Source organism: Anolis sagrei, chromosome 5 (assembly GCF_037176765.1).
Source record: "Anolis sagrei isolate rAnoSag1 chromosome 5, rAnoSag1.mat, whole genome shotgun sequence".
NCBI classification, from domain to species: Eukaryota; Metazoa; Chordata; class Lepidosauria; order Squamata; family Dactyloidae; genus Anolis; species Anolis sagrei.
Genome location: NC_090025.1, coordinates 83,288,301 through 83,314,852, shown reverse-complemented (window position 1 = coordinate 83,314,852; position 26,552 = coordinate 83,288,301). Strand labels below are relative to the sequence as shown.

Sequence of the window (26,552 nt, the reverse complement as noted above, 5' to 3'; positions counted from 1 at the left end):
TTTGGGCATATGGAATATTCATGCCAAATTTGGTCAGATCCATCATTGTTTGAGTCCACAATACTCTCTGGATGTAGGTGAACTACAACTCCCAAACTCAAGGTCAATGCCCACCAAACCCTTCCAGTGTGTTATGTTGGTCATGGAAGTCCTGTATGCCATGTTTGGTTCAATTCCATCGTTGGTGGGGTTCAGAATGCTCTTTGATTGTAGGTGAACTATAAATCCCAGCAACTACAACTCCCAAATGGCAAAATCAATTTTTTTGAGAGAAAGACATAGATTGGGTTGTTAGGTGTATTGTGTCCAAATTTGGTGTCAATTCGTCCAGTGGGTTTTGAGTTCTGTTAAAGAACATTACATTTTTATTTATATATGATTATTATTATTACTACTGGAATGATCTGTTGAGTATTTCTTCCCCGCTTTTTCAAAGAGTTGGGCTGCCATTAAACCTGTCACAAAGGGCTCGTGTTGCGAATACACGTGTGTCGAAGGCTCTTGTTTACCAACGACCGAGAGGCTTCTGGGAGTTGTCGTTCCTCAGCTCCGTCTGGAGCGCTTTGTCAAGGAGAACCGAACGACAATTCCCACAGGCCTCTTCGGCTTTGGGAGGCCGGTCTGTTTTCCTCTTCGGGCGCTGCGATTGGCTCCGCGTCCTGTCAAATGGACTGCGCGAAGGACATCAAAACAAGGCTGCTGTTAACGGAAAAAAACAGGACAAGCACTTCGAGCATCCAATGAGGAGAGAGGGAAGAGTGACGGACGGTCACGTCAGCCACCCAGAGGCCGAATGCAGCCTAAAGTGGGCGGGCCTGTGGCCAAAAGAAGGAAAGACACGGAGGAGGGGGGAGGAAAAAAAAACCTGAGGGAATCTTGTAATGGCGACGGGTTTGGTAAGTACCTCAGAAGTTTTCGACCGTGCGCCAGAGTTTTGAGGCTGAGAGGCAGAGATAACTGGGAAGCGCCTTGTTGGAGGCCTGTTTCCCCTCACAGCCTGGGGACTGTCATGACGCGGGGAGGGAGTGTTGTTGTGATTCTGTACTTTATGAAGGGGAAGAGAGAGAGAAAGGGGGGCCTCTTTGACGGGGCAAAGGGGCCGAGGAAACGGACCCTCCGGGCGGGAACAAAACCTGGAAGAGTTCCTGACAGCTTTTGGGGCGCCTCCCCCTCCCCCACCGCCTTCGCCTGTTGTTGTTACGCACTTCTGAATGAATGGGGGCTTTTCTGCGCATGCGCCGTGCTCGGAGAGGAAAAGTTTATAAACAAGGGCCTCTTCCAGGCACTGAGCACGTGACCGAAGAGGAGGGAGGGGGGACGAGGGAGAGAAAGGTTCGGGGGCGCATGCGCGGGGAAGGAGGAGGCGGAGGAGGAGGAGAGGCGTGGCTTTGCAGTTGCGGCCTCTCTCCTCTCCTCCCCCCTCCCTTCGCCGTTTTCTCTTCAGGGAACCAATCAGAACCCGGGCGCTCGTGGTGCTGCGCGTGACTCCGGCCGCCTTCCCTTCCTTTCCTGCTGTGCGCGTGACAGAAACTTGGCTGGCGTTGGTGGAAGGCTGTTTGGCGCTAGAGGGCGCCAGGGAGGCCTGCCTGGCCTTGTCTTTCCCCCTTGTATAATACCAGGAAGTGTTGAAATAACCACAGCTGTATGGTGTTTTTCTCTTGAGGGGAGTTGTGTTACCTTAGTAGGCAAAGGTATTGGGCAAACGTGTTAGGCTTTGAAAGGTTATGATGGTGGTTTTATTTATCGTGTCAGAAGCTAATTGAGAATATAGTTATCTATCTTATATAAATAAAAATGTAATTAACAGAACTCAAAAACCTCTGGATGAATTGACATGAAATTTGGACACAAGACACCTATCAGGCCAATGAATGACCATAACTCATACAAACACTGGAGCCCCCGGTGGCGCAGTGGGTTAAACCCCTGTGCCAGCAGGACTGAAGACCGACAGGTCCCAGGTTCGAATCCGGGGAGAGGCGGATGAGCTCCCTCTATCAGCTCCAGCTCCTCGTGCAGGGACATGAGAGAAGCCTCCCACAAGGATGATAAAAACATCAAATCATCCAGGCGTCCCCAGGGCAATGTCCTTGCAGACAGCCAATTCTCTCACACCAGGAGTCACTCCTAACAAGGAGCCCCCGGTGGTGCAGTGGGTTAAAGCACTGTGCCGGCAGGACTGAAGACCGACAGGTCGCAGGTTCGAATCCGGGGAGACGTGGATGAGCTCCCTCTATTAGCTCCAGCTCCTCATGCGGGGACATAAGAGAAGCCTCCCACAAGGATGATAAAAACATCAAATCGTCCAGGCGTCCCCTGGGCAACGTCCTTGCAGACAGCCAATTCTCTCACACCAGGAGTCACTCCTAACACGGAGCCCCCGATGGTGCAGTGGGTTAAAGCACTGTGCCGGCAGGACTGAAGACCGACAGGTCGCAGGTTCGAATCCGGGGAGACGTGGATGAGCTCCCTCTATTAGCTCCAGCTCCTCATGCAGGGACATGAGAGAAGCCTCCCACAAGGATGATAAAACACCAAAAATCATCCAGCCGTCCCCTGGGCAACGTCCTTGCAGACGGCCAATTCTCTCACAACAGAAAAAGAAATATTTGTAAGGGAGAAGCTCATAGAAGACGGAGTAGTGGAGACAAGCTTTCACGCAGGTGGAGGGAAGTACAGTATGAGGACAACATTATGGGAGGAGCAACAAAAAAGAGGTACATGGTTACTCTCCGAAAGTGCAACAGAAAAGCCATGTTTTGACATCTTTGAAGGCTACTAAGGTGGGGGCTTGCCTAATTTCAGAATCTCAAAAGCCACAAACAAAGTTAAAAACTTGGCATTATACTAATAGTTTTTTCACTTGAAGTGCATCTGATGTCGCTGTAAGGAGGTCCTCCAGTGTGCATGTGGCAGGGCTCAGGCTGCATTATAGTAAGTAGCCTGTGCTTTGCTTTTCTCCACACTTGCATGTTGTGGATTCCACTTTGTAGTCCCTTTTATCGTGCATCTCGTGGTGCCAGAGCACGGTCTGTTCAGTCTCCTGTGTGCCCAGGCAGGTGTCTTATCATTAGGTATTAGCCATGGGTTGAGGTTCCAGTTTTTAGTCTGCCACTTTGGACTCTCACTTGCTGAGAGTTCCTGCAAGTATCTCTGTAGATCTCAGAAAACTATTTATTGATTTAAGACGTTGGCATGCTGGCTGATATCCTAACAGGATGGGCCAGAGATCTCAGTGCTTTGGTCCTTTCATTATTAGCTGCTACTTCCTGACTGAGATCATATGGTGCAATATCTGCTAAACAGTATAATTTCTCCAGCAGTGTAGGACATAGGCATCCTGTGATCATGCGGCATGTCTCAAGAGTCACATCCACTGTTTTAACGTGGTGAGATATATTCCACACTGGGCATGCGTATTCAGCAGAGTTGCAAAGCACAAAGGGCAGATGTTCTCACTGTATTTGGTTGTGATCCCCAGGTTGTGCCCGTCAGCTTTCGTATGATGTTATTTTTAGCATCCACTTTTTGCTTGATAGTCAAGCAGTGCTTCTTGGTGATGGTGGTGATGCAATCCAAAGTAAATAATCTGCATTCAGAAACTGGATTATATGGCAGTGTAGATGGGGACGCAGTCTATTTTAAAAATATATAATGATTCAGTAACTCTTAAGAATTTAAGAAAAAAAAACTAGAACAGCTGTCTTATTTCTAATTTACACGGAGTCCTCAGCATAGGAACAACTTCAGAACACATATGTTAGAACAGTTTCAGCAATCATTCTTATCTTCTTCCTGGAATAGATGTTTCTAAAATGGGAGCCAATGCTTTTTTTCTAATCTAGTTTCCTTTCAATTTTGTACAGTAATTTTACTGTTGAAAATGTTTGTTTCACTTTTGCTCCTACTTTAGTTGTCGCCTTTCTTCGTCTTTATTTAAATAATTCTAAATAGAGTATGTTTAAAACAATGTGTTTTAAATCCTATTTAGTAATAGCTATTATTATTATTATTATTATTAGTAGTAGTAGTAGTAGTAATAGTATTTTCTTTGAACTCTCACATCCTGAGATAGAGTGGCAGTGTGGAAGGGGCCTGTGTATGGAAACAGGATTAGGATAAGGGGCATATTGCTAGGGAGATTGTGGATGGGATTTATGGGGGCAATTGGGTGTTTTAAAATGTATTTTAATTGTATTTATTGTATTCTAACTGTTTTTAACCTGGCACACACAAATATTGTTTAATTATTTTTAATGTTTGCATTTCCTTTGTTTTAAATTTAAAGTGTGTGACTGTTAGCTTCCTAGAGTCTCCTTGGGGAGGAAGGTGGGATATAAATAAAGTAAATAACAACAACAACATACATGTTACAGACAGATACAAGTGACAGAAACAAATGTTTTGTCTAAGGAACAAACATTAAACCAAGCCTTGAAAAACTCCAAAGATAATTGCTGTGGCAACAGGACATGGCCCTTGGGCATACTGGCTGAGATCCTACATAAATTGCTGTATAAATATCTGCTGGCAAAGTTACATTATGCAATCCAATCCCAATATTGAGTACTGTTGACAAATTGTGAATGCATATAGCTGTCACCTCATTGCACAAAACATAGAAATGGTGTGCAATGAACATCTACACACTATTCTAGATGCATTATTTTGTATCTGCAGTACTTTTAAATGTAGAAGTCTCTTCCCATCACTGTCAGGTGGATGCATCTATTTCCACATTGTCAAAAAAAAAAGTCACTCCGCAAGGTAGTGTTACTAATGCCTGAGTAGGTCATCAACAGGATTCTGCCCATTCTTTGTTTGCACAAGGGGGGCTACAACAAAATGGTGTGTTGCAGAGCAGATGATTTGCTGTATTTATTTCCAGAACATTCTAATCTACCTCTAACCCCCCCCCCCCATACTTTTCACTATTTTCTGTGATGACTACTCATCGTTTTGTGACCATCAAACATGCTCAACCCTCATTGGTTTATGTTTATAGGAGATGAAATATCTCCTTGTTTTTTGAGTACTTTAGTCAAGCTTGGCTTTCTAGTCAACACCGTTGTTTCTCAGTGGCTCCATTTTGGCAAATGCATACAGATGTTAAGATATGGATTTAAAGTCTACTGAGAAATAATCTTGTTGTTTAAGTCTGTTTTTGCATTTTAACATAAATTGCATGCATAATGAATAATGTATTTAACACATATGCAGTTGACCATCAACCGTATGACTCAGCTTTAATTTGTTAAATTGCCCATTGGAGTTTTGCATGTGCAAAGGTCTTACTGTTTGCTTAGTAATATAGTATTTACCTGAGGAATGGGTAATCATGCTACTTAGCTTAGTTTACCTTTCATTGCAATGGTGAATCATCACAAAGGAAATATGTATAGAATTGTAGGCTGTAGGTCATAGTGATTTTTCCCAAACCATTTCAGCTTCCCATTGAAAGATGGTGAATGTTGTTATATTTTACTATGAAATGCACCTTTCTATTACTGTATTTAAAGAAATTAAGGAAATAAATTGCAAACTGGAGTGCTACATTTAATGAGTTTTGCTTATACCTTGATGTCAACAAAAAGTTAGACAGGAGACATTTATGCTTGAAAGATACTTTTCTGTTCAAGTGATGGTATACCTTTATACATTAGAGTACCTCAACCCAGTTATTAATGTCTTGTTTATTTCTGTTTAAGTCAGATAATTTGAAGCACCCTACAATGGTTTGGGAAGTAAAGACAAATCAGATGCCTAATGCAGTACAAAAACTTCTGTTAGTGGTGGACAAGAGAACTTCAGGGATGAATGAATCATTGGAATTGTTGAAATGTAACGAGAACCTTCCGTCTTCTCCTGGATATGCATCTTGTGATGAGCACATGGAGCTTGGTAAATACTGCTTTAGCTTTCTTCTAGTTATTTTATCTGTCTGTGCCATGGAGGACAATTAATACTGTCTAGGGCACTGATGTAGAATGCCCCAAGATAATTTTGAAAATTTAGAAAATTTCGGGTTTGTACAAGAGAACTGTGCTAGCTTATTGAATTTTTTTCATTTCCTTCAACAGTCTAATTTCCTTGAGTGCACATTGCCTTAACTTGACTGCCAGATCACAGATAATTTTGGAAATTTACTTTGGTTTCCCTGAATGAACCTTGGATCCATATTTCTATATATATATTCATTGACCGATGTGGTTCCATTAAAACACCTTTTGGTAAAAGCCAGTGTCACCAAAGAAAGTAGTATTTTGGGAAAACTCAGACTGTGGAGATTGTCTTTTTGAGTGCTGAATCTGATGACCAAATAAAGAATATGAAGTATCTGTTCTCTTTACAAAAAAGAGTAATGGAAACATTCCTCCATGCTGTTTGTTTTTCAGTTTCCTGTGTTTAAACATATGTTTAGTTCAGACAGTTTCAGACATGTTGTAGTCTTTGTATTTTCCATGCTGATAAGAAAAACTTATCTACATACATGTGATGGTCCTAACCATCCAGCATTGACTTTTCAGCAATTGGAATAATACTAATATAGTTAACTGTGTTGTGCTGTCCTGCTAATTCAGTGTCCATCCAGTGTAGCATTGCAGTGTCTCCATAGTGGTAACATAATGTAAAAAGGGGATCTCAGAAGTGAAAAGGATCCACAAAGTAATCATTATTTGTCCCTCTAGAAAGGCATAAAGCAGTGTGAGGATACAGTGAGCGTTGTGGTGTCTTTATCTATGGAATGATCCATAGGAATAAATGTGACTGTATATTTTTGCAGATGATCTGCCAGAACTGCAGGCTGTTCATACTGATTCTACCCCACCTGCACTTTTCCAGCTGAGTGCTAATGTCTCCCATCAGGAATATTCAAGGCCTTTGTGGAAGCAGCATACCTCAAGCAGCAGTCCAGAAAGTTCTTACGCTTGTGAGAATGGAGTGAACTGGTTGACAGAGTTGGCAAACATAGCCACTAGTCCACAGAGTCCTCTAATGCAGTGCTCTTTTTATAACAGGTAGGACACAGTTTTGCAGTTGTTGTCATTCTAGAACGTGCAGCGTTGTGCTCTCATCCAAAAAGGGACCTGCTTGGATTGACCAGTCAGTTATTATTTTGGAATCTGGGGTACATGAATAGTCTATACACATAGAACCATAGAATCATAGAGTTGGAAGTGACCCCGTGGGCCATCCAGTCCAACCTCCTTCCAAGAAGCAGGAAAATCACACTCACCCCTGACAGATGGCCATCCAGCCTCTGCACACTGTTCCAGTGTGTCTTCTCGGAATAAAGAAGTAATTCCCAGCAAAATGTCCTTACAAATGCACTTTAACGACTGGATTGCGTTGGACTGCGCCCCCCACTTCTTAAAACCCTCCTACCAGACATATTCTCCCTTGTTCATGCCCAGTGTTCTTTTTTAAATTTTAAATTATTTCATTTGGCCTGGCCATAGGCTTTTAAATTCTTGTGTGTTACTGTTATATGTGATTTATATTAATATGTATTGCATTGTATTGTTTTGTTTATTGCTTTTCTGTTTTATTGATGTGTTGTTGGGCTTGGCCTCATGTAAGCCGCTCCGAGTCCCTTGGGGAGATGGTGGTGGGGTATAAATAAAGTATTATTATTATTATTATTATTATTATTATTAAAAGCCTCCAAAGAAGGAGCCTCCACAACACTCCGGGGCAGAGTTTATAGCATAGTTGTGTTTGATTTATCCATTGTGCAAGCAGTACCTCCAAAGATCAGATACATCAGTGTTTGAGGGAAAAATTGCTGGATTCTACCATTTCACTATATCTGTTAATTCGTTTCAGTGGTTTTTGGTTTAGTACAGAAACACTATGCCATAGAGGTCAGTATATGATGTGCTTTCCACAAGAAGGCCATCGAACCTTTGCAGGGATTAGGATTCCTAATTTAGATAACATGATAACTAAATTCCTAGAGTAGAAGTAGTTCTGTGGCATTAGCTGGAATGTTTGGTGGGCTAGCCTTTTCTTTTTGTAAATAAAGAAAAAGAAAGAAGAAATGGAATCAGCAAGGAGTCACTATTTGTGGTCTTGTTTAATGAAAAAGTAAAGGAATCTTGCACACTGTTAGAGAATTGTCAATCAGTAGCTCTCAGCTAATCTTTCTTGCCTTCCTTTGTTTCCATTCTTGACCAAAATCTAATCATCCTTTTTTCAAATTTGCTTAGGTCATCTCCTGTTCACCTGATAGCTACAAGCAAAAGTTTACATTCCTATGCACGCCCTCCGCCAGAACCCTCTCAGAGTGATTCTGGTTTTCCCAGGCATAATATTGATGCATCACCAGTCAGACATGAAAGGGTAAGTTTATAACTATTGTATCTACTGTATTTAAACTAGCAGTGTAACAGAGAAGATATTTTAGAGACATGATAGCTGTATATGATGTGCTATTCTCAGAATGGCAGTAGGAGCAATCCAACTGCTGGGTTCCTTATTTACATTTCTTGACCGTTTAGTGCCAGTTAAGCACTAATATTAAGCTGATCTGGTACATACTTTGCAGATTTGATACACAATAGAAACGGGAAAATATCTCAATAAAAATTCAATTTAAAGAAAAGAAAAAACCACATTTTGCATTTTTCAATTTCTTTGCTTGGATTAAGGATAAATAGATTAAAAGAAAAGAAAAAAGAAGAAAAAAAATACGTGCATTCATTCATTAATTCATTTGTGTAATTATTAAAACATACCCTGTGAGAGCTTTTATCAGTTGGGGAGTTTGAATTTTCCTTGGATCTGGTGTTACATTCTTAATATAATTTATGTTACACTTAAAGAGATGCTGGGTGATTTTTTTGTGTTTATCTAAATACAAAATCTAGAAATTTTAGGTAAAAAAATTAAACCTCCAAAAACCTGGGTTGACTTATCCATGGATCGGTCTGAGTGCTGCACCTTAATTTTTATCAAAAAACCAGCTCCTTCTCTGAATAAGGTCATATCAAAATCCATAATTTTGGCTCCAAAACATGTCTTTGACTTATATCAGGTCGACTTATGGAGGAGCATATATAGTAGTTTAAAAATATAATTAAGCGAGACGAAAATACAATCAGATAGGATGGGATTATGAGTGAAGAGAAGGAAATAGTATCAACTACTTCTTGTACCTGAATGTGGAATGGAATGCATGATTTTTGAAATATTTGTTTCAACTATAGAAATCTTAAAGCATCAAATAAAAATGCATGATTTAAATATATTTAGGAAAACATATAGTAGTTTAGTATGATCTGTCTTAGAAGTATTCAGTTAAAATGTGTGATATGAATGTGTGTTTTTTTTTAACAGACAAATAGCGAATCAGAGTCTGGCATTTTCTGTATGTCGTCGCTGTCAGATGATGATGATCTAGGCTGGTGCCACTCCTGGCCTCCAACTGCCTGGCATTGTTTCCTTAAAGGTAAAATATCATACATTATATTGTTGTTAACTGCCATCAAGTTGACGTTGACTTACAGTACCCCTATGAGTGAGAGACCTCCCAACAGCCCTTCTCCAGTCTTGACTGAGTTTAAAATCAGATCTGTACCTTTGATGACACCAAATTTCTTCTTGTTGTTGTTTTAAAATTAGGAACACGTTTGTGCTTCCACAAAGGGGCAAAGAAAGAATGGAAGGATGTTGAAGATTTTGCTAGGTTCACAGGCTATAAAAATGAAGCTGATGATTCAATGACTTCTTGCAAAGTAAGTTAAAAATAGTTAAAAGTTTTGGTGAGGTATTTTTTGTATAGATGTAAAATCTTATTTAGAATAATAGAAACACAGTGTTGGAAGAGACTTCATGGGCCATCCAGTACAACCCCCTACCAAGAAGCAGGAATATTGCATTCAAAGCACCCCTGACAGATGGCCATCCAGCCCCTGTTTAAAAGCTTCCAAAAAAGGAGCCTCCACCACACTGGTGAACGGCTCTCACATTTAGGAAGTTCTTCCTAATGTTCAGATGGAATCGCCTTTATATTAATGTTTCATGTAAATATTGTTATTTGGATAAAATTTCAGTAATCATATAAATTTTTGAAACATATTTTCTGCTTTCCACAGATTTTTGTGACTAACAGTATTACAGGTAGCCCTCGGGTTACAAACATCTGCCTTACAAATGACTGATATTTAAGAACAGGGGTGAGACAACAGGAAGTGAGAGAAATCTTCCTCTAGAACAGGGGTCCTCAAACTAACACCCGGGGGCCGGATGTGGCCCTCCAAGGTCATTTACCCTGCTCTCACTCAGGGTCAACCTAAGTCTGAAACGACTTGAAAACACACAACAACAACAACAATCCTATCTCATAAGCCAAAAGCAGGCCCACACTTCCCATTGAAATACTAATATATATATATATATATATAAAAAATTGTTCTTCATTTAATTATTGTATTGTTTTAAAATGGTTTTTTCACTATAAATAAGATATGTGCAGTATGCATAGGAATTCATTCATGTTTTATTCAAATTATAATCTGGCACTCCAACAGTTTAAGGGACTGTGACCTGGCCCTCTGTTTAAAAAGTTTGAGGACTCCTGCTCTAGAAAGGAGAATTTGCTCTTGAAAGAGTTATCATGGAGAAAGGGTGTCTCCACTGAAGGTTTATCTCCAAGCCTTCTTTCTACAATAAGCCACATTTTTCAAAATCTGATTATTATAGAGGCAGAAAGTGAGATGAAATCTTACGAACAGGGGAACAAAACTGCAAAACAATCACCATAGGGGTGTTAACCCTTCCCTGTGCTATCCAAAGTTAAAAAAGGAGACATTTTTGGCTCAAGTTACACTTTAAAATGTACTTTTTCCGACTTACAAACAAATTGAACTTCAGAACAAACCACAGAATCTATCTTGTTTGTGACTTGGGGGCTGCTTGCACTTTGTCAGTTGTTTTGCATCAACTAATACGTCATCATTGGAAACTGCAGTGAGTCCCCTCAGGGATATAGGGTGGGTTACAAATAAATTATTATTATTTTTATTATTATTATTATTATTATTATTATTATTATTATTATTATTATTTCAAACACAACAAGATGAGTCCACAGCAAACAAGATCACTCTGCTTGTTGTTGTATTGTATCACACGTCAGACACTTCCCAAGTGTCTAGGACTGTGTGATGTATTGGCGAATAATGTGTGCAGATCCCAGTAGGGTGGCCTTTTGCAGCTGGCAGACGGTAATTTTGGCAGTGCTTAATTGCAGACCTTGGCCTGCAATTGTGTTTAATTGCAGGCCAAGGTCTTTAGGCACTGCACCCAGTCGATCACCACTGGTACCACCTTTACTGGATTGTGCCAGAGTCTTTGCAGTTTGTTCTTTCAATCCTCATATCATGTCAGCTTTTCCAGTTGTTTCTCTTCAATCCTGCTGTTGCCTGGGATTGCAACATCAATTATTATTATTATTATTATTAACATTATTATTATCACCAGATATTTTAAAGAGACAGGTAGCTTCTAGATGCAGTCAGCAGAATAATATGCAATATTTCCCTAGCTGCAAAATCGGACACAGTGACAGGAGAAGGAGGAAGAGGCCGCTATGATTTTCTGTCTTGTTACTCCCTGAGGAATGACTGTAACTTACCCAAGACAAGCAGGCAGATGATTAATGTCATGGCTTTAGCTCCAAAGAGAACGTTCTGGCTCATAAAGCAATGTTTCAACATAGATTATAGTGATTTCTTCCTCTTGTGGCAGATGCTAGATAGAGCAAGTAAACCTGGTTATTGAAACTAAATAAAGCCTTTTGAACAACATGTGGGCCTCCCGTGATTTGTACGGAGCCCTTATCTGTGGAGCGTTTTGGGAGATGGGAGAGCCTTTCACTGCCTTGCAACTGCTAGGAGTGTTTGTGGGAAAACAGTTTCGTTTTTGTGTGTCTTCAACTCATTTCTAGCTTAGGGAAACCTATTGTGCAGTTTCCTTGTGGAATAATGGCAGATTTGTCTTTGCCTCCCCATGAGGTAGAGAGACTGTGATTTGACTAAGGTCACCCAGTGGGTTTCCATGACTGAGCAGGGATTTGAACCCTGGTCTCCAATGCTCAAAGCACTACACCAGGGGTAGGGAACCTTCGGCCCTCCAGGTGTGGTGGACTTCAACTCCCACAATTCCTTGAGGCTCGTGTAAGCCTTTGGGGCGAATGCCGAGCCTCAAGGAATTGTGGGAGTTGAAGTCCACCACACCTGGAGGGCCGAAGGTTCCCTACCCCTGTACTACACCATGCTGCAGAAAAAGTTACCTTGCTTACGATCACCCATTCAGTATATGTCCTATTCTAAAAGCTTACAAGGCAAAATTATGCTTGTGGAGCAAAACTGTAGAGTCAAATGAAGGTACTCTTTTTGGAGCAGACACGTGACTGCTTCTTAAGGAAAATACTTGAAACAGATAAAAACAAAAACAAAAAAAAAAACCCCAAAAATACTAACGTGGGAGACAGACATCAGATTTTGGCACCATTAAAAACATTAATTATAATCACAAATTTACTTTACATGTTTTTCTCCAAGCAGTGAGAGCAGAACTTGGGGGCCATTCTATCCATTGCTAGGTTTTGATAAAAGTCTTTAATTACTGGCTAAAGATTCTTCAAATGGACCCAGGGAGACTCCCTAAACTCTGCCTAGGAGAACAGTTAAGTCTACAGTGACCTAACCTCTGGGTATTCTAATTTTATCAACTAACGTACCAGCATTTTCCCATCTACTTTTCCTAAGCTATTCGGCCCTGGAAACATTCAAAGAGTTCTGGATATCACTGCACAAACACATATAGCTTTTCTTGCCAGCTTCAAATCTCTAAACTGGTTAGCCAAAAACAAAACAACATTTGGAATAGAAAAAAAGTGACATAGGGCAAACTTCATGCAGGGATAGGAAGTAGCTTTTATTATTTATTTATTTATTTATTTACTGTATTTTGTATACTGCCCCTCTCAGCCTGAGAGGCGGTTTACAAGGAAAAGTTCAGTGCCACAAAAACACAAGTATAATATAAAAAGGTTAAACAACAAAAAAATCATAACAGCAACAATAAAAAATAATTCAATAAATACTCATTAAAATATTGTCCAGAGCTAGATTCGAGCAACTTAATTCTATGGTTAAACAGGATGATTTAAAAAACAAAACAAAAAAATGAAACAAAAACCCTTACCACAAAAGAACATGCATCTGTGGTACACCAGCCATAGAGGACATTGTGCATATTTTGTTTGATTGTTGTATATATGTCGAGGTGAGATCTCAATATTTATAACCGTTTTTGGTCAGAACAACCAATTGTCAAACTGTCTTATTTTCTTTCTGGGGAGAATCTACACTTAGTCCGTGCATAGCCGCCCATCTGAGAAATCTCTTTATCTCACAAAATGGGGTCCCTTGTTATGGTGATGAACTTATTATTCAATCAAGTTTTATTGTGTTTTGATTAATTTTGGTTAACTATTGCAGGAATTTTAGTGTGATTAGTGTCTTATTTGTCTGTGTATTTTTATTTTTGTATTTTATTGTTGATAGGGTCTATTGACTAATCAATAATAAGATATATCTATCTATTATTTATTTATAGTATTTATATTCCGCCTTTCTCACCCCGAAGGAGACTCAGGGCGGATCACAATGTACATATACACGAGAAACATTCAATGCTGTTTTTGACATATAAGACATACATCACTTCCACTTCAGATCCTCCTGGATCTGAAGTGGAATTCGGCCGCAGGGGGAGCTGTTGCTTTGTCCACTATGACGTCGAGCCTTTTTGATCTTAGTATTTCCTCCTTGCTCTCCAGCATTTTTATGGTGTTATACATTAGCCTCCCAGCTTCAAGCGGTGCCTAATTTCTCTACTCACAGCTGTTTTTGAACTGCTTAGATCAACAGTGAGCTGGGCATATTTTTTAACAACTATTTTTTTAAAAACAGCTATTAACAGTCGGACGCTCAACCCCGACTTGGGCTTTGAACTTGCCATCTTTCGGTTGGCAATGATTTATTGCAACTGATTAACCAGTTGTGCTACCAGCCCGGCCACTGATTACAACCTAGTTACCTTGGTCATAACCAGTGGTGCGTTCATCCAAGTAAATTGGTTTTTTCCTGTATTTATCAGCAGGGAAACAACAATCTGTGAGGACCATCACGGAGGGTAAACACCCTCATTTGGTCTTTCACAACTTCTCTTAGTAGTTAAAAAAAGTTTCTGCAGTGTTGTGCAGAGTCCCATATCTAGCCCCACATATGACCCTCAGCCAAAAATATTGCCTACCCATTTTAACCACAGTTGTTAAGGCTTGAGATTTTGAGTGTGTTAGAGCAAATGATGGTTATTTTGGCAAATTGGTTACGTAGAGTAAGAGCGGCTGCGGTTTCCACTGGTTCGCTGGTTCTTTCAATGATTAAATCTCATCTGTTATACAGGAATATGGTTCTGATGGCTTGAAGTTGATATCACATGAAGAAACTGTTTCATTTGGAGAGTCTGTACTAGAGTTAACGTTTGACCCAGGCACAGAAGGAGATTGCTTACTTACTGTGGAATGTAAACTAGATCACCCTTTCTACGTCAAAAATAAAGGTAGGACATTTTTGTTACTGCAGATATCATGTATTCTAATGTGCAATTGCAAACAACTGGAGTGTGATTTCTGTGATGTATTCATGTTATGGCAGTAGGAAGAAAAAGGATCAAATGCATTTTTAAGCATTTCTTCTTCCTTTTAAAACCTGCAGCAGAACATTGTGACAGGAGTTACAGGAGAAAGAGAGAAATTGGCAAAAATCACCTTCCTCTAATAGGGTACATTTTGTGAATTGAAGGAGTTCTCTGGATCCAGCTCATTATTTTTGATACAGAATTGTCAAATTGTAGGGCTTCCTGGTTTCACTAAATGTTTCAGCAAAACAATGACTGTTACAATGCCATGGAGTCCTACCATTATTATTAAGAATCGCTTCCTATCTGATTATATTTCAAGTCTTAAATAAGTGACTAAAGTGCATTCCTAGGAATTAAACATGATATTTATGACAGCTGCTATTAATATAACCCCAAATAATGAAAGGCTTGGTGAGGATCTCATATAAAACAAAATCATATGAATAGTTGAACAATTGCTGTCATGAAATTACTGCTTTTATATTGCTTTGATCATACCCTTTCATGCTAACACGCCTGAGTTTATTGTTGAAGGCTTTCATGGCCAGAATCACTGGGTTGTTGTAGGTTTTTTCAGGCTATATGGCCATGTTCTAGAGGCATTTTCTCCTGACTTTTCGCCTGCATCTATGGCAAGCATCCTCAGAGGGAGTGAGGTCTGTTGGAACTAGGAAAATGGGTTTATATATCTGTGTAATGACCAGGGTGAGAGAAAGAACTCTTGTCTGCTGGAGCTAGGTGTGAATGTTTCAACTGACCACCTTGATTAGCATTTGATGGCCTGGCAGTTGTTTGGTGTGGCTTGTTGGTGCCTGGGGCAATCTTTTGTTGAGAGGTGATTAGACGTCCCTGATTGTTTCCCCTCTGTTGTTTTGCTGTTATAATTTTAGAGTTTTTAAATACTGGTAGCCAGATTTTGTTCATTTTCATGGCTTCCTCCTTTCTGTTGAAATTGTCCACATGCTTGTGGATTTCAATGGCTTCTCTGTGTAGTCTGGCATGGTGGTTGTTAGAGTGGTCCAGCAACCATAGCAGAGCACCCGATGAACCAACCTGGACACAGCATATTATTTGAGAACACAGAAATGCTGCATAGATATATAAACCCATTTTCCTAGTTCCAACAGACCTCACTTCCTCTGAGGATGCTTGCCAAAGATGCAGGCGAAATCTCAGGAGAGAATGCCTCTAGAACATGGCCATATAGCCTGAAAAAACCTACAACAACCCACTCCTGAGTTTTCTCAGGCTGTTATTCTAAGTTTTACTCTATCCTGAAAGTGTTAATAATGAATGTGTGTGTGTGGGGGGGGGGGGGGGGGGGCTTGTGTTCCTCTGTCCCACTTGCCCCATATATTTAATGTCATTCATAAGTGTATATGTTTTTCTAGCTTTGAAAGTTACATAGGGAAGTAGAAAATGGTTGTGGGGCAGGTATCGATTTATACCTGAGTTATCTGTCATAATTTTATGAAAAGTTATTGCCCAAATAATCTACTGTAACATGGTTCCTAAACTGTAAAATAATGACATTTACAAATTTTATTCCATTGTAATAAGATTATTTATTTATTTATTTATTTATTATTCAAACTTATATGCCGCCACTCCCCTAGGGCTCGAAGCGGCTTACAAGAAACAAACTCGAATCTAACACAATTTAAAACAACATATCACTCCTCTGTTATCCAGAATAATCTCAGTTTTTCCCAATCTAACACTGCAAATATTTTAAATTTAAAAATGTAATTAAATTGTAGTCCATTCCGGAAAAAAAGTGTATTCTTAGGGCTCATGTTAAAGATTTGTTAATTATAATAGGGAATTTTGTTCCCTTAGTCAGTTTTTCCTCAAGTAGAGGTAAGTTGTCAAAGGGAAGCCTTTGGAAGGACAGGCAGTTTTCATCAGACTATGGCAGTATATTTTCAGTGGAAAAAGGTCCTGCAAGTCAGCTTCAATTTTTCTGGTGTTTAGGTGCTTCAACACACATACACACACTTCAATATATCCACAAAATATTGCAGTGCCATTTGGAAGACTAGGTTTTACCTCTATCCTTTTCTTCCTGAAAATATGGGTCTAATGGAATGCATGTGTTTTCAAGAGAGAATACTTCAGAGGAACAGAAGTCAACTTGGCTCCTTTTGCTGTTAGGAATGCTGCCAAACCTTTATCATGAAAATCAGCGTCTCACAGCTGCCTGGGTTGCATCTTGCCCTTCCTGCTGTGGTTCGATAAGAAAATGGTGGTGACGAACGGTTGTGCCTGTTGAAAGTCAATACATGGGATTCCTCTTGTTGTGTTATGAGAATATTCTGGCATAGTGAGCCCTCTGATTGAACTGGAGATGTTTAATATTTTTATTGCCTGGATATTCAAAGCACTTGGTGTTTAAATTGTGCTACTCTTAAATGTGTGGAATTTAGCACAATTGAAAAAATAGAGGTTGCTATCAATACCTTTTCCGAATTAGTATCTGAATCAATAATTGTAATTATGTTACATAGTGTAATATCGCTACTTAACACCTAAACACTAAAGCAGCATTCCTGAACACAGTTAGCAGGATGAAAGCATCATTGAACACTGAAGAGTTCTGCGTTAATTTACATAGATTTTACCGTACATAGGATTTTAATTGAAATCCATGTCAGATCCCGTTTTATGCTGTTTATGCTATTATTCCCTTAAATTGAGAATGTCATGTAACCAAATATAGAAAATTGTGTTTGCATTTTGAAATACTATTTTTTTTTTCCTGTACAGGTTGGTCCTCTTTTCATCCAAGCCTGACTGTGGTTCAGCATGGTATTCCATGTTGTGAAATGCATATTGGAGATATATGCCTACCTCCTGGACACCCAGATGCAATTAATTTTGACGATTCAGGTGTTTTTGATACATTCAAAAGGTAATTCTTAAAGTGAACACCCCTTTATGCTCATCTTTTTTTACCCCTAAACCGACCCTCCAGATTTTAAATAAAACATAAAGGCAGCCCTACATTTTTCCCTGGCTTTGTAATGTGCTTTTCCTTATAAAATTTTTATTTTTGACCTGATAGTAGAAGCAGATGATGACAGTCGCAAATGAGAAAAAAATAATTAAAATTTTAGAGTAATCTAACAATAAGAATTATTTTGAGAGGTAGGTAAGGCCAGTGATGGCTTATGGCTTGAATGTTGGGTGGTAGGCATGGTCATTGGAGGTTGAGCTAAGGCAGGGATCCACAAACTTTTTAAACAGAGGGCCAGGTCACAGTCCCTCAAACTGTTGGAGAGCTGGATTATAATGTGAAAAAAACATGAATGAATTCCTATGTACACTGCACATATCTTATTTGTAGTGCAAAAACACTTAAAAACAATACAATAATTAAAATGAAGAACAATTTTAACAAATATAAACTTATTAGTATTTCAATAGGCAGAGTGGGCCTGGTTTTGGCTGGTGAGATAGGATTGTTGTTGTTGTGTGCTTTCAAGTCGTTTCAGACTTAGGTTGACTCGGGGAGAGGGCCGGGTAAATGACCTTGGAGGGCCATATCCATCCCCCGGGCCTTAGTTTGAGGACCCCTGAGCTAAGGGATAGTATTTGCCATAGAAATAGAGATGTCTAGCATGCTTCTGAAGGTCACTTGTTGTCAAAATTAGCAAATAAATTGGATGGCATTATTAGCAAGAGCCAACATGATGTTGTGGTTTGAGTGTTAAACTTAGACACTGTGAGACCAGGGCTTGAATCCTTGCTTGGCCATGAAAACCAGCTGATCTTGAACAAGTCACACTCTCAGCCACAGAGGAATTTTTTACCTTTTATTTTTTAATAAACTATAAAGACTTCTGGCTGTGTGCGGTATGGTGTTCTTCAGCAAGGTGAATCTACTCTGAGGTGCAACAGCTGTTGTTTTCTTTGATTAGTCTGTATATGATATACTATGGTATATTTAGAGGACCTCAGGGCATATCACACTATGTAACACAATTTTTGTTCCTGGATTATAAATGTCATTTCCTAATTGGTTCTATCATAAAAACATGGGGAAAGTTTATTAAACTTCCAAAATGTGGTTTTTGTGAGAGATTCATTGCTATAGTTTTTCAATGAATCTCTCATCAAGTCTCTACCAATTCAACATAGTTTCTAGAGCCACAAAAATGAGTATAATAACTACTTTCAAAGTAAATACCACACAATTCAACAGGAAATAACACTTTTAAATCAGGAACAGATTTGGTTTAAATTTTGTTATCTAATGTTATGGGATGGGAAGAATTAGGACAATAATAAGGAAGTCCAGGTTTTGTGTTCATTTTGCAATGACGCCCAACAAACAACAAACAACAAATTTAGATGGGTTGTTGTAGGTTTTTTCGGGCTATGACATAGATGCAGGCGAAACGTCAAGAGAGGATGCCTTTAGAACATGGCCATATAGCCCGAAAAAACTTACAACAACCCAGTGATTCAGGCCATGAAAGCCTTCGACAATACAAATAATTTAGACTCAAATTTTGGCAGGGATAGAAGATAATGTATGGCATTTTATCAGTACCCAGAGAGACCGGAGCATTCTCATTTAAGATTAAATCCTGAATTGAAATGCAAAAGCCATTTAGTTTCTAAAAGTATTTCTCCATTTCAGTTACGATTTCACACCGATGGATTCCTCTGCCGTCTATGTGTTGAGCAGCATGGCCCGTCAGAGGCGCGCTTCTCTATCGGGAGGAGGGCCAGGAAGCCAAGACTTTGAAAGATCAGAGTGCAGCACAAACTATGGGCTCGCTCAGCCATCACAGATTTCATCCCATTCTTTGTACAGAAAAGCTGGCAAAAGCCACAGCTCAGGGACTGCAACTACTGTGAGTGCCACTTCTCCCAACAAATGCAAAAGACCAATGAATGCCTTCATGCTTTTTGCCAAAAAGTACAGAGTTGAATACACTCAGATGTATCCAGGAAAAGATAACAGGTAACAGCAGTTATTCTAAATTTGGTTTGTGTGTGTGTGAACTTTGAATCCTGAGTTTTGGATTTGCATTCTATTATATATGTATATTGAGCTTTGTACCCTCTGTTTTGACTTATACATTTTGTTGTATGTATTTTATGTTGATATTTTGACTATATTGTACCCTGTCTTGAGCAGTTAGGAGAGGTGGGTAACAAATGAATTATGATGGTTATGTTGTTGTTATGGTGGTGTGTATTAAATTCCTGAAAACAGCTTCCTAGTTTGAATATTATAGGAAATTGTTTTCAACAGACCTAGAATCCCCCTCTGAAGCAGGAAGTGCTGAATGTTTGTTCCAACAAATCCTAGTTGGATGAGGAAAAGTCTGACTGAACTAGATCAGTGCATGCTGCCATTTTCAAAATTTGTTGATTCTATTTTAGTATCATGTGCACTGACTTAGTTATTTATTTACTTCATTTATACCCCATCTTTCTCACCCTGCAAGGGTCTCAAGGTGGCTTAAAGACACTGGCAAAATTCAGTGCCGCATATGAACATAACAATAAAAACATATCCCATCTAACTATAAAATAGTTAAATCATATGAGCAAATAAAACACGTAGAACAGTAAAACAGATTAATACATATAAAGTGCTTGAGTCCATTAATCCAAGGGACTTAATGAAATGGGAAGCTGAAGGGAGCCAAATTGTGACATTTACTATAACTGCCAGTCTCAAAGTTGTAGCTACATTCAGCATTTTTCTCTCATTGTAAAGGTGCCTAAATCAGAAAAGCAATATTCCAACAAAGAGGACAAACCTTAATTATTAGCTACAGTTGTAGCCCACGGTGTCATTTTGCTTTTACAAACAGTATTATTTCCCATGTTATCTTCCTTCAAGACCATATGCTAAGTGGGAATGGGTTTTCTATTATGCAACTGGTGGCTCAATTGATGTTATAATGTCCAGCATGCTCCAGTGCTTGCACAACTAAAAATCCCAGTGGGTTTGTTTTTTTCACTCTTTTATGTTATCTTGGTCTCTGTTATTATAGTACTCATATAGTTTTACTTTTTATCCCTTTTTTGATTAAAAAGGGTGTGCGTCTATTATGTGATGAAAAAAATCTTTTATTCGCCGTTTTCTTTTTAAAAAAATTAACTGCCTTTTCTCCAAAAAGGAAGAAGGAGGGGCAATCCAGCCTCAAACAAACAGCTCAATTTCTGTTTGTTTGTTTTTTAAAGATCTGTCTTGCCTTAGAGATAGGAATAGGGAAGATTCCTCCTCCCGTCCTTCTTTTTCCAAAGGCAAAGCAGTTTAAAAACTATAAAATGCAAATCTTTGGAGCTCCACTTTTCCCTCCTTCCTCTGAGGCTTTGCGACACTTTACAAAATCTGAAATGGAGCTCTTTGGAGGAAGGAGGGAAGATCCCAAGTTCTAGAACAGTGGTTCTCAACCTGGGGTCCCCAGATGTTTTTAGCCTTCAACTCCCAGAAATCCTAACAGCTGGTAAACTGGCTAGGATTTCTGGGAGTTGTAGGCCAAAAAGCAGAGCTCCAGTGACTCCATTTCATAGTTTTTAAATTGTCTTGCCTTCAGAGAAGGAAGGAAGGAAGGGTGAATCAGGCCCAAACGGCTCTGCGACTATTATGTGAGGATCACAAAAATACAAATTTGCCACCCAAAAATGGGGGGGGGGGGTTTGACTATTATGCGGTGGCAATTATTATGCAATGAAATACAATATATTACATATATCACATGCATTTTGGACATTCCCTTTGATGTCTGACATTAAGTGTATATCTACCTGCTCACCCTTTCAAAATCCCCAAGTCTTGATATTGTTGGGATAAAGAAATACTTAATACTTTGCACATCCTTATTGTTCAGTGAGAACAGGCATCTTTTAAAGCTATTTGATTTACTCTTAGTTCCCGTAATGCCTTTCACACTGCAGTCATAATGGTTTCCTGTCGTAAATCCTGTGAATCGCACATATGGTAACTCTGCGCCTGCGCAGCTCAGCAATCGGAACCTTCTGGAAAGTAAAATGACCGTTTAGACTCCCTCTGGCCACGCGCCCCCTCCCCTACCCTATATATAGCCCGGGGCAGTGGCCGTTACTCAGTTCTCTTCTTTCCGCGCTAGAGCGAACAGCAAAGGAACCTTCCCGTTCTTGAACGATAAGGATTACGAAGAGAATTAACAAAACAATATTACTTAATCGATTATGGCTACTACAGCCTTTAAGAAATGTAGGAACTGCCCAAATATTCTTCCGGACACAGATGGACACTCACTGTGTCTTGAGTGCCTGGGTGAGGGGCATCTTTCTCAACCTTGCAAGATTTGCGCTGCTTTTACTCCTCAAACGAGGAAAAATAGATTATCAAGACTAAGAGCGGCGCTTTATGAGAAGGCTTTAATGCCGCAGCCTTCTCAGCCACAAGAAACCTCCCATGAACAACCCTCCTTACCTTTAGGGGGAAAGAAAAAGATTAAAAAGGTCAAAAATAGCGGCCTCCAAAATGGCCGCCAATCTGCCGTGACGAAAAAAGTCCTAGCAAAGAAAACAAATCCTTCCACCACGGATCGTAGTAGAAGGCAGATATTAAGGTACAATGATAAAGTTAGTGCGTAATTATCCACAATTTCAAAAGAATAACCTTCAGGTTTGGATAAAAATAATTTAAAACACCACAGGCTACTTTGACAACTACACTTCATAATTTAATTAAAAGCATTTCTCAATTGCTTCCTTGGGACTCTAATCAAAGCAGTGGCTGCATTCAAGATGTTGCACCTAACTTTGAAAGTGGCAGCATCTGGGACCATGTTAGTGTTTTCTCATATCTAATTATGGAGCTCCGTTGTTGTCATAAAAAGAAGTAAGTGCTTTACGAAGTTAGAATTCTTTGGGCTCCTTCACTGATTTTTTGAAAATATTTCTTCTGCAGAGCCATAAGTGTGATACTTGGTGACAGGTGGAAGAAAATGAAAAATGAGGAAAGGCGGATATACACCTTAGAAGCCAAGGCTTTGGCTGAAGAACAAAAACGTTTAAATCCTGACTGCTGGAAACGGAAAAGGACAAATTCAGTACGTTTCCCCCTGTTCTTATTTATTTTATTTTTTGTTTTGCTTTGCAACACATCTTTCATTTGTGAAATCTTGGCTTAGATTTAGAAGCAGACTTCACTGTTTTCTCAGACAGGTACTGCAGCTACCTTCCAAGTTTCCTTTCTTCTGGACCTACAAGGGTTGAATGAAAAGTAATGCCTCCACTTTCGTTACTTGGGTTTGGATGGGAATATTTTAATAAATCAGTCACAGAAATAATCCTTAGAATGTGCTCTTTTACTACCAGTATTCACTTTTCCACATAATCACCAGACAATTGGATACATTTCTGCCAATGATGAACAAGTTTTCTGAAGCCGTCACGGAAGAAGTCGACACTCTGTTTCCGCAACCAGAGTCTCACAGTTCTCTCAATGTCTTCATCAGAAGCATAATGATGTCCCCGCAGATCTTCTTTTATTATCAGGAACAGATGGAAGTCAGACGGTGCTAAATCTGGACTGTATGGAGGATGCCGTACGGTGACACCTTCTGCTGTCAATTCAATGATCGGATGTTGCTTAAGTTGCATTGACCGACTGCGCAAGGTTCCATACTTTGCACAACACAACCGTTCGATGCTATGGCCTCCTGCTAAAATTGAACTGCAGAGGAGAGTCTACTGAATAAGCCAGTACCTGCTGCATACCAGTACTGCCATCTGTTGAGTTACGAAAGTGGAGGCATTACTTTTCATTCAACCTCGTATATGGTCATGCTACGTTTTGTGGTGGGGTACAGAATGTATTACTTTCCACTCCAGAATCTATTCCCATTCTCTATTATATTGTCTGTTATCAGAAAGAGGAGCAAGAGCTGTAATTAGCTTTGGCATATTCTGGATTGTCAGGAAAAAGACCCATCTGTGAATTGTTTCATAGATAATTTTTTTCTGATCTCTCTCAGAGTAGTTCGGAAAGGGACTTAAAAAGCCATTATGTTGTCACTGACAGTCATATGACAATGGGATGTCCCCGTTTCACCCATATCCTTAGAAATTGCCCTGCTGTTTAATCTCCTGATGCCATCACTACATCCTTATGTTGTGGAATATGCAACTGGCAAGAGAAAACAGATCCTCGTGTAGCAGGATTCTTACTTGAAGCAGTAGAGCATTTCTCAGCCATAGATGGCGCCATAAACTAAAGCATTATTTGCATGTCATCTATGTCCTGAATGCATAGCTTGGTATCGGCTGTTAAATTAAGTTCGTTTTGGCCATACTTTGAAATAGCTTAAGAAGAGTTGTTGTTGCTGGGGTTTGTAGTTCACCTACAATCACGGAGCATTGGGCCAAACTTCCCACACAGAACCCCCATGACCACCAGAGTGGGCCACAGCAACGCGTGGCAGGGTGCAGCTAGTGTGTTTTTGTCTTCCAGCAAAGGAACACTTACTGTATTTTCACTTAGCCACATTAAAGGTGAATCGTGGCAGATAGCTTAAAGGGAAGCCCAAGGGATCCCTTATGTCAGAGTTACGTCAGATAATTTTGTCTACATGCACTGCAACAAGGATGTAACAGATGCACAAACTGAGTCTCTTTCTCACTTTCAGTCTGCACTACATTATATGTCACTCAGGCTTGAAAATGGATATCTTGTGGTGCTAAAGAGGCTAGTTATGGGACATAAATAAACATAATAATAGTAATAATAATAATAACAATAACAAGACAATATGAGGATTTACAGATCGAACGGCAAAGACCCTGGCACAAGCCAGTCAAGGTGGCCCCAGTGGTGATCGGCATACTGGGTGCAGTGCCTAAAGACCTTGGCCTGCACTTAAACACAATCAGCGCTGACAAAATTACCATTTTGTCAGACAAAATTTACTGGGATCTGCACACATTATTCACTGATACATCACACAATCCTAGACACTTGGGAAGGGTCCGACGTGTGATCCAATGCAACAGCCAGCAGAGTGATCTTGTCTGCTATGGACTCATCATGTTGTGTTTATAATAATAATAATAATAATAATAATAATAATAATAATGAGGACTTAAAGATCGAACTGCAAAGACTCTGGCACAAGCCAGTAAAGGTGGTCCCAGTGGTGATCGGCACACTGGGTGCAGTGCCTAAAGACCTTGGCCTGCACTTAAACACAATCGTCGCTGACAAAATTACCAGCTGCAGAAGGCCACCTTACTGGGATCTGCACACATTATTCACTGATACATCACACAGTCCTAGACACTTGGGAAGTGTCCAACGTGTGATCCAATTCAACAGCCGGCAGAGTGTCTGCTATGGACTCATCTTGTTGTGTTTATAATAATAATAATAATGATAATAATAATAATAATAATAATAATAATAATAATAATAATGACAACATCTGGATGCTTTCTTTTTGTCTGCAGGGTTCACAGTAAGAGTACATTGGGATTCTCCGAATACATGGTGGTGGAAGACTCGATCACTGTTTCATAGCCTGTTGTGAAGGTGTGAACATAAAACGCCTATAGCGTTCGGTAATTAGGAACGCCGATTTGCTTATCACAGTAGAGCATTAAGCAAGCTAAAAAAAAAAACTATCAACATTTTAAACAACCAAATTGCCTTATTTTTCTTCCAAACTACATTATATGTCGATCAGGTGTAATAGGCTTGAAAAATGGATATCCTGTGGTGCTAAAAGAATAGCGGGAAGAAGAGGAGCTTTGTATAAATGTTTTTTTTTTAAAAAAAATGCACAAAAAGGGGAATTTTAAAACATGTAACATCTGTTTATACATTGATTCTTTATTGCTGATTAATATGTATTGCACAAATATGTAATTGACTTACAAATCTGGGAGCTGGGATTTTCTGACGTATAGGAATTTCTGGGTGAGACATAGGCTGGCTTCACTCAGCTTGTGCGGGGTGTTGGGGATGTTGCAGAAGGCGGTCTCTGTGTCACTGCTTCATGCAACAGCTGTCAAGGGCTTTCATTGGTTGACCCCTTTTGGCCTCTGGGCAGTTTGGAGCATTGCCCCCCCCCCCCCCCCCGGGTGGAAGGAAACGACAGTAAGGGTATGCTAGTGTTCGCATAGGATCCCAGTCGTCATCTGCCCAGTGCCAACCAGTTACCAGAATGGATGTCAAAGCAGATAGCATAGTGTATACTATATGTAGCAAGGTGGTTGTCTGGGAAGACTGCCCCATGCCCACTTTCCCCCTTCATTTATAACTTACTTGAGACGTGATCTCTTCCCAGTAGAAACGAAAGGCTTGTAGAACTGCCTGGGCCGTGCTTTTCAGTCCAGTAATAAATCCATTTAGTAGCATTGCATTATCCCAAAAATAATGGTGCTTTTGTGGTGTCACCATTTTATTTTTAAAACTTTGGGGTGGTTTCTTTTTGTCTCCAACGCTGCATATTTTAAAAGATTTTATTTGGCCATAAGACATCGTCTTTTTTATGGTGGGGACAAACTTTGCACTTGCTGTAGGTGCAACATTTGCACTTTACTTTTTTTCCCTCCATCTTTTTTTTAATACTTAACAGCAGATATGTTAGATTGATGGCTCTTTTTTTTTTTTGCTGTGAACATTTACGACATAGCTTTTCAATGTTACTAAGTAAAGAGTGTGTTTCTGTTGAAGAATCACAATATAAATTTTCAGCACCTGACATGTCTGTCTCCATAATGTTGCTCCTATGATTTTGCACACTATATTCATGTATTATTACAAATAAATTTGTAAAACATATTGTTGTATATTTTACAAACATAAAATACTAAATACCGTT

General features: G+C 39.6%; 1 protein-coding gene across 2 annotated transcripts; it reads left to right on the top strand.

The window, feature by feature from the left end:
* Nucleotides 1–814: 814 nt before the first annotated feature.
* HBP1 (HMG-box transcription factor 1) lies at nucleotides 815–26,552 on the top strand. Of its 2 annotated transcripts, none has more exons than XM_060778377.2 (11): nucleotides 815–896; nucleotides 5,709–5,901; nucleotides 6,785–7,019; nucleotides 8,211–8,343; nucleotides 9,340–9,451; nucleotides 9,625–9,737; nucleotides 14,478–14,634; nucleotides 17,482–17,626; nucleotides 19,361–19,687; nucleotides 22,640–22,781; nucleotides 25,177–26,552. In XM_060778377.2, the coding sequence occupies exons 1-11, from the start codon at nucleotides 882–884 to the stop codon at nucleotides 25,186–25,188; spliced, it is 1,584 nt and encodes a 527-aa protein (XP_060634360.2). In that variant the 5' UTR covers nucleotides 815–881; the 3' UTR covers nucleotides 25,189–26,552. The 2 variants fall into 2 exon arrangements, with proteins under 2 accessions (XP_060634360.2, XP_060634361.2); XM_060778378.2 differs by having other exon boundaries at nucleotides 822–896; nucleotides 5,713–5,901.

Bases quoted from the DNA above. Each gene is read 5' to 3' on its own strand.
- HBP1 (XM_060778377.2), top strand. The intron at 5,902-6,784 runs GTAAATACTGCT...ATATTTTTGCAG, and splicing joins TGATGAGCACATGGAGCTTG to ATGATCTGCCAGAACTGCAG. The intron at 7,020-8,210 runs GTAGGACACAGT...AAATTTGCTTAG, and splicing joins CAGTGCTCTTTTTATAACAG to GTCATCTCCTGTTCACCTGA.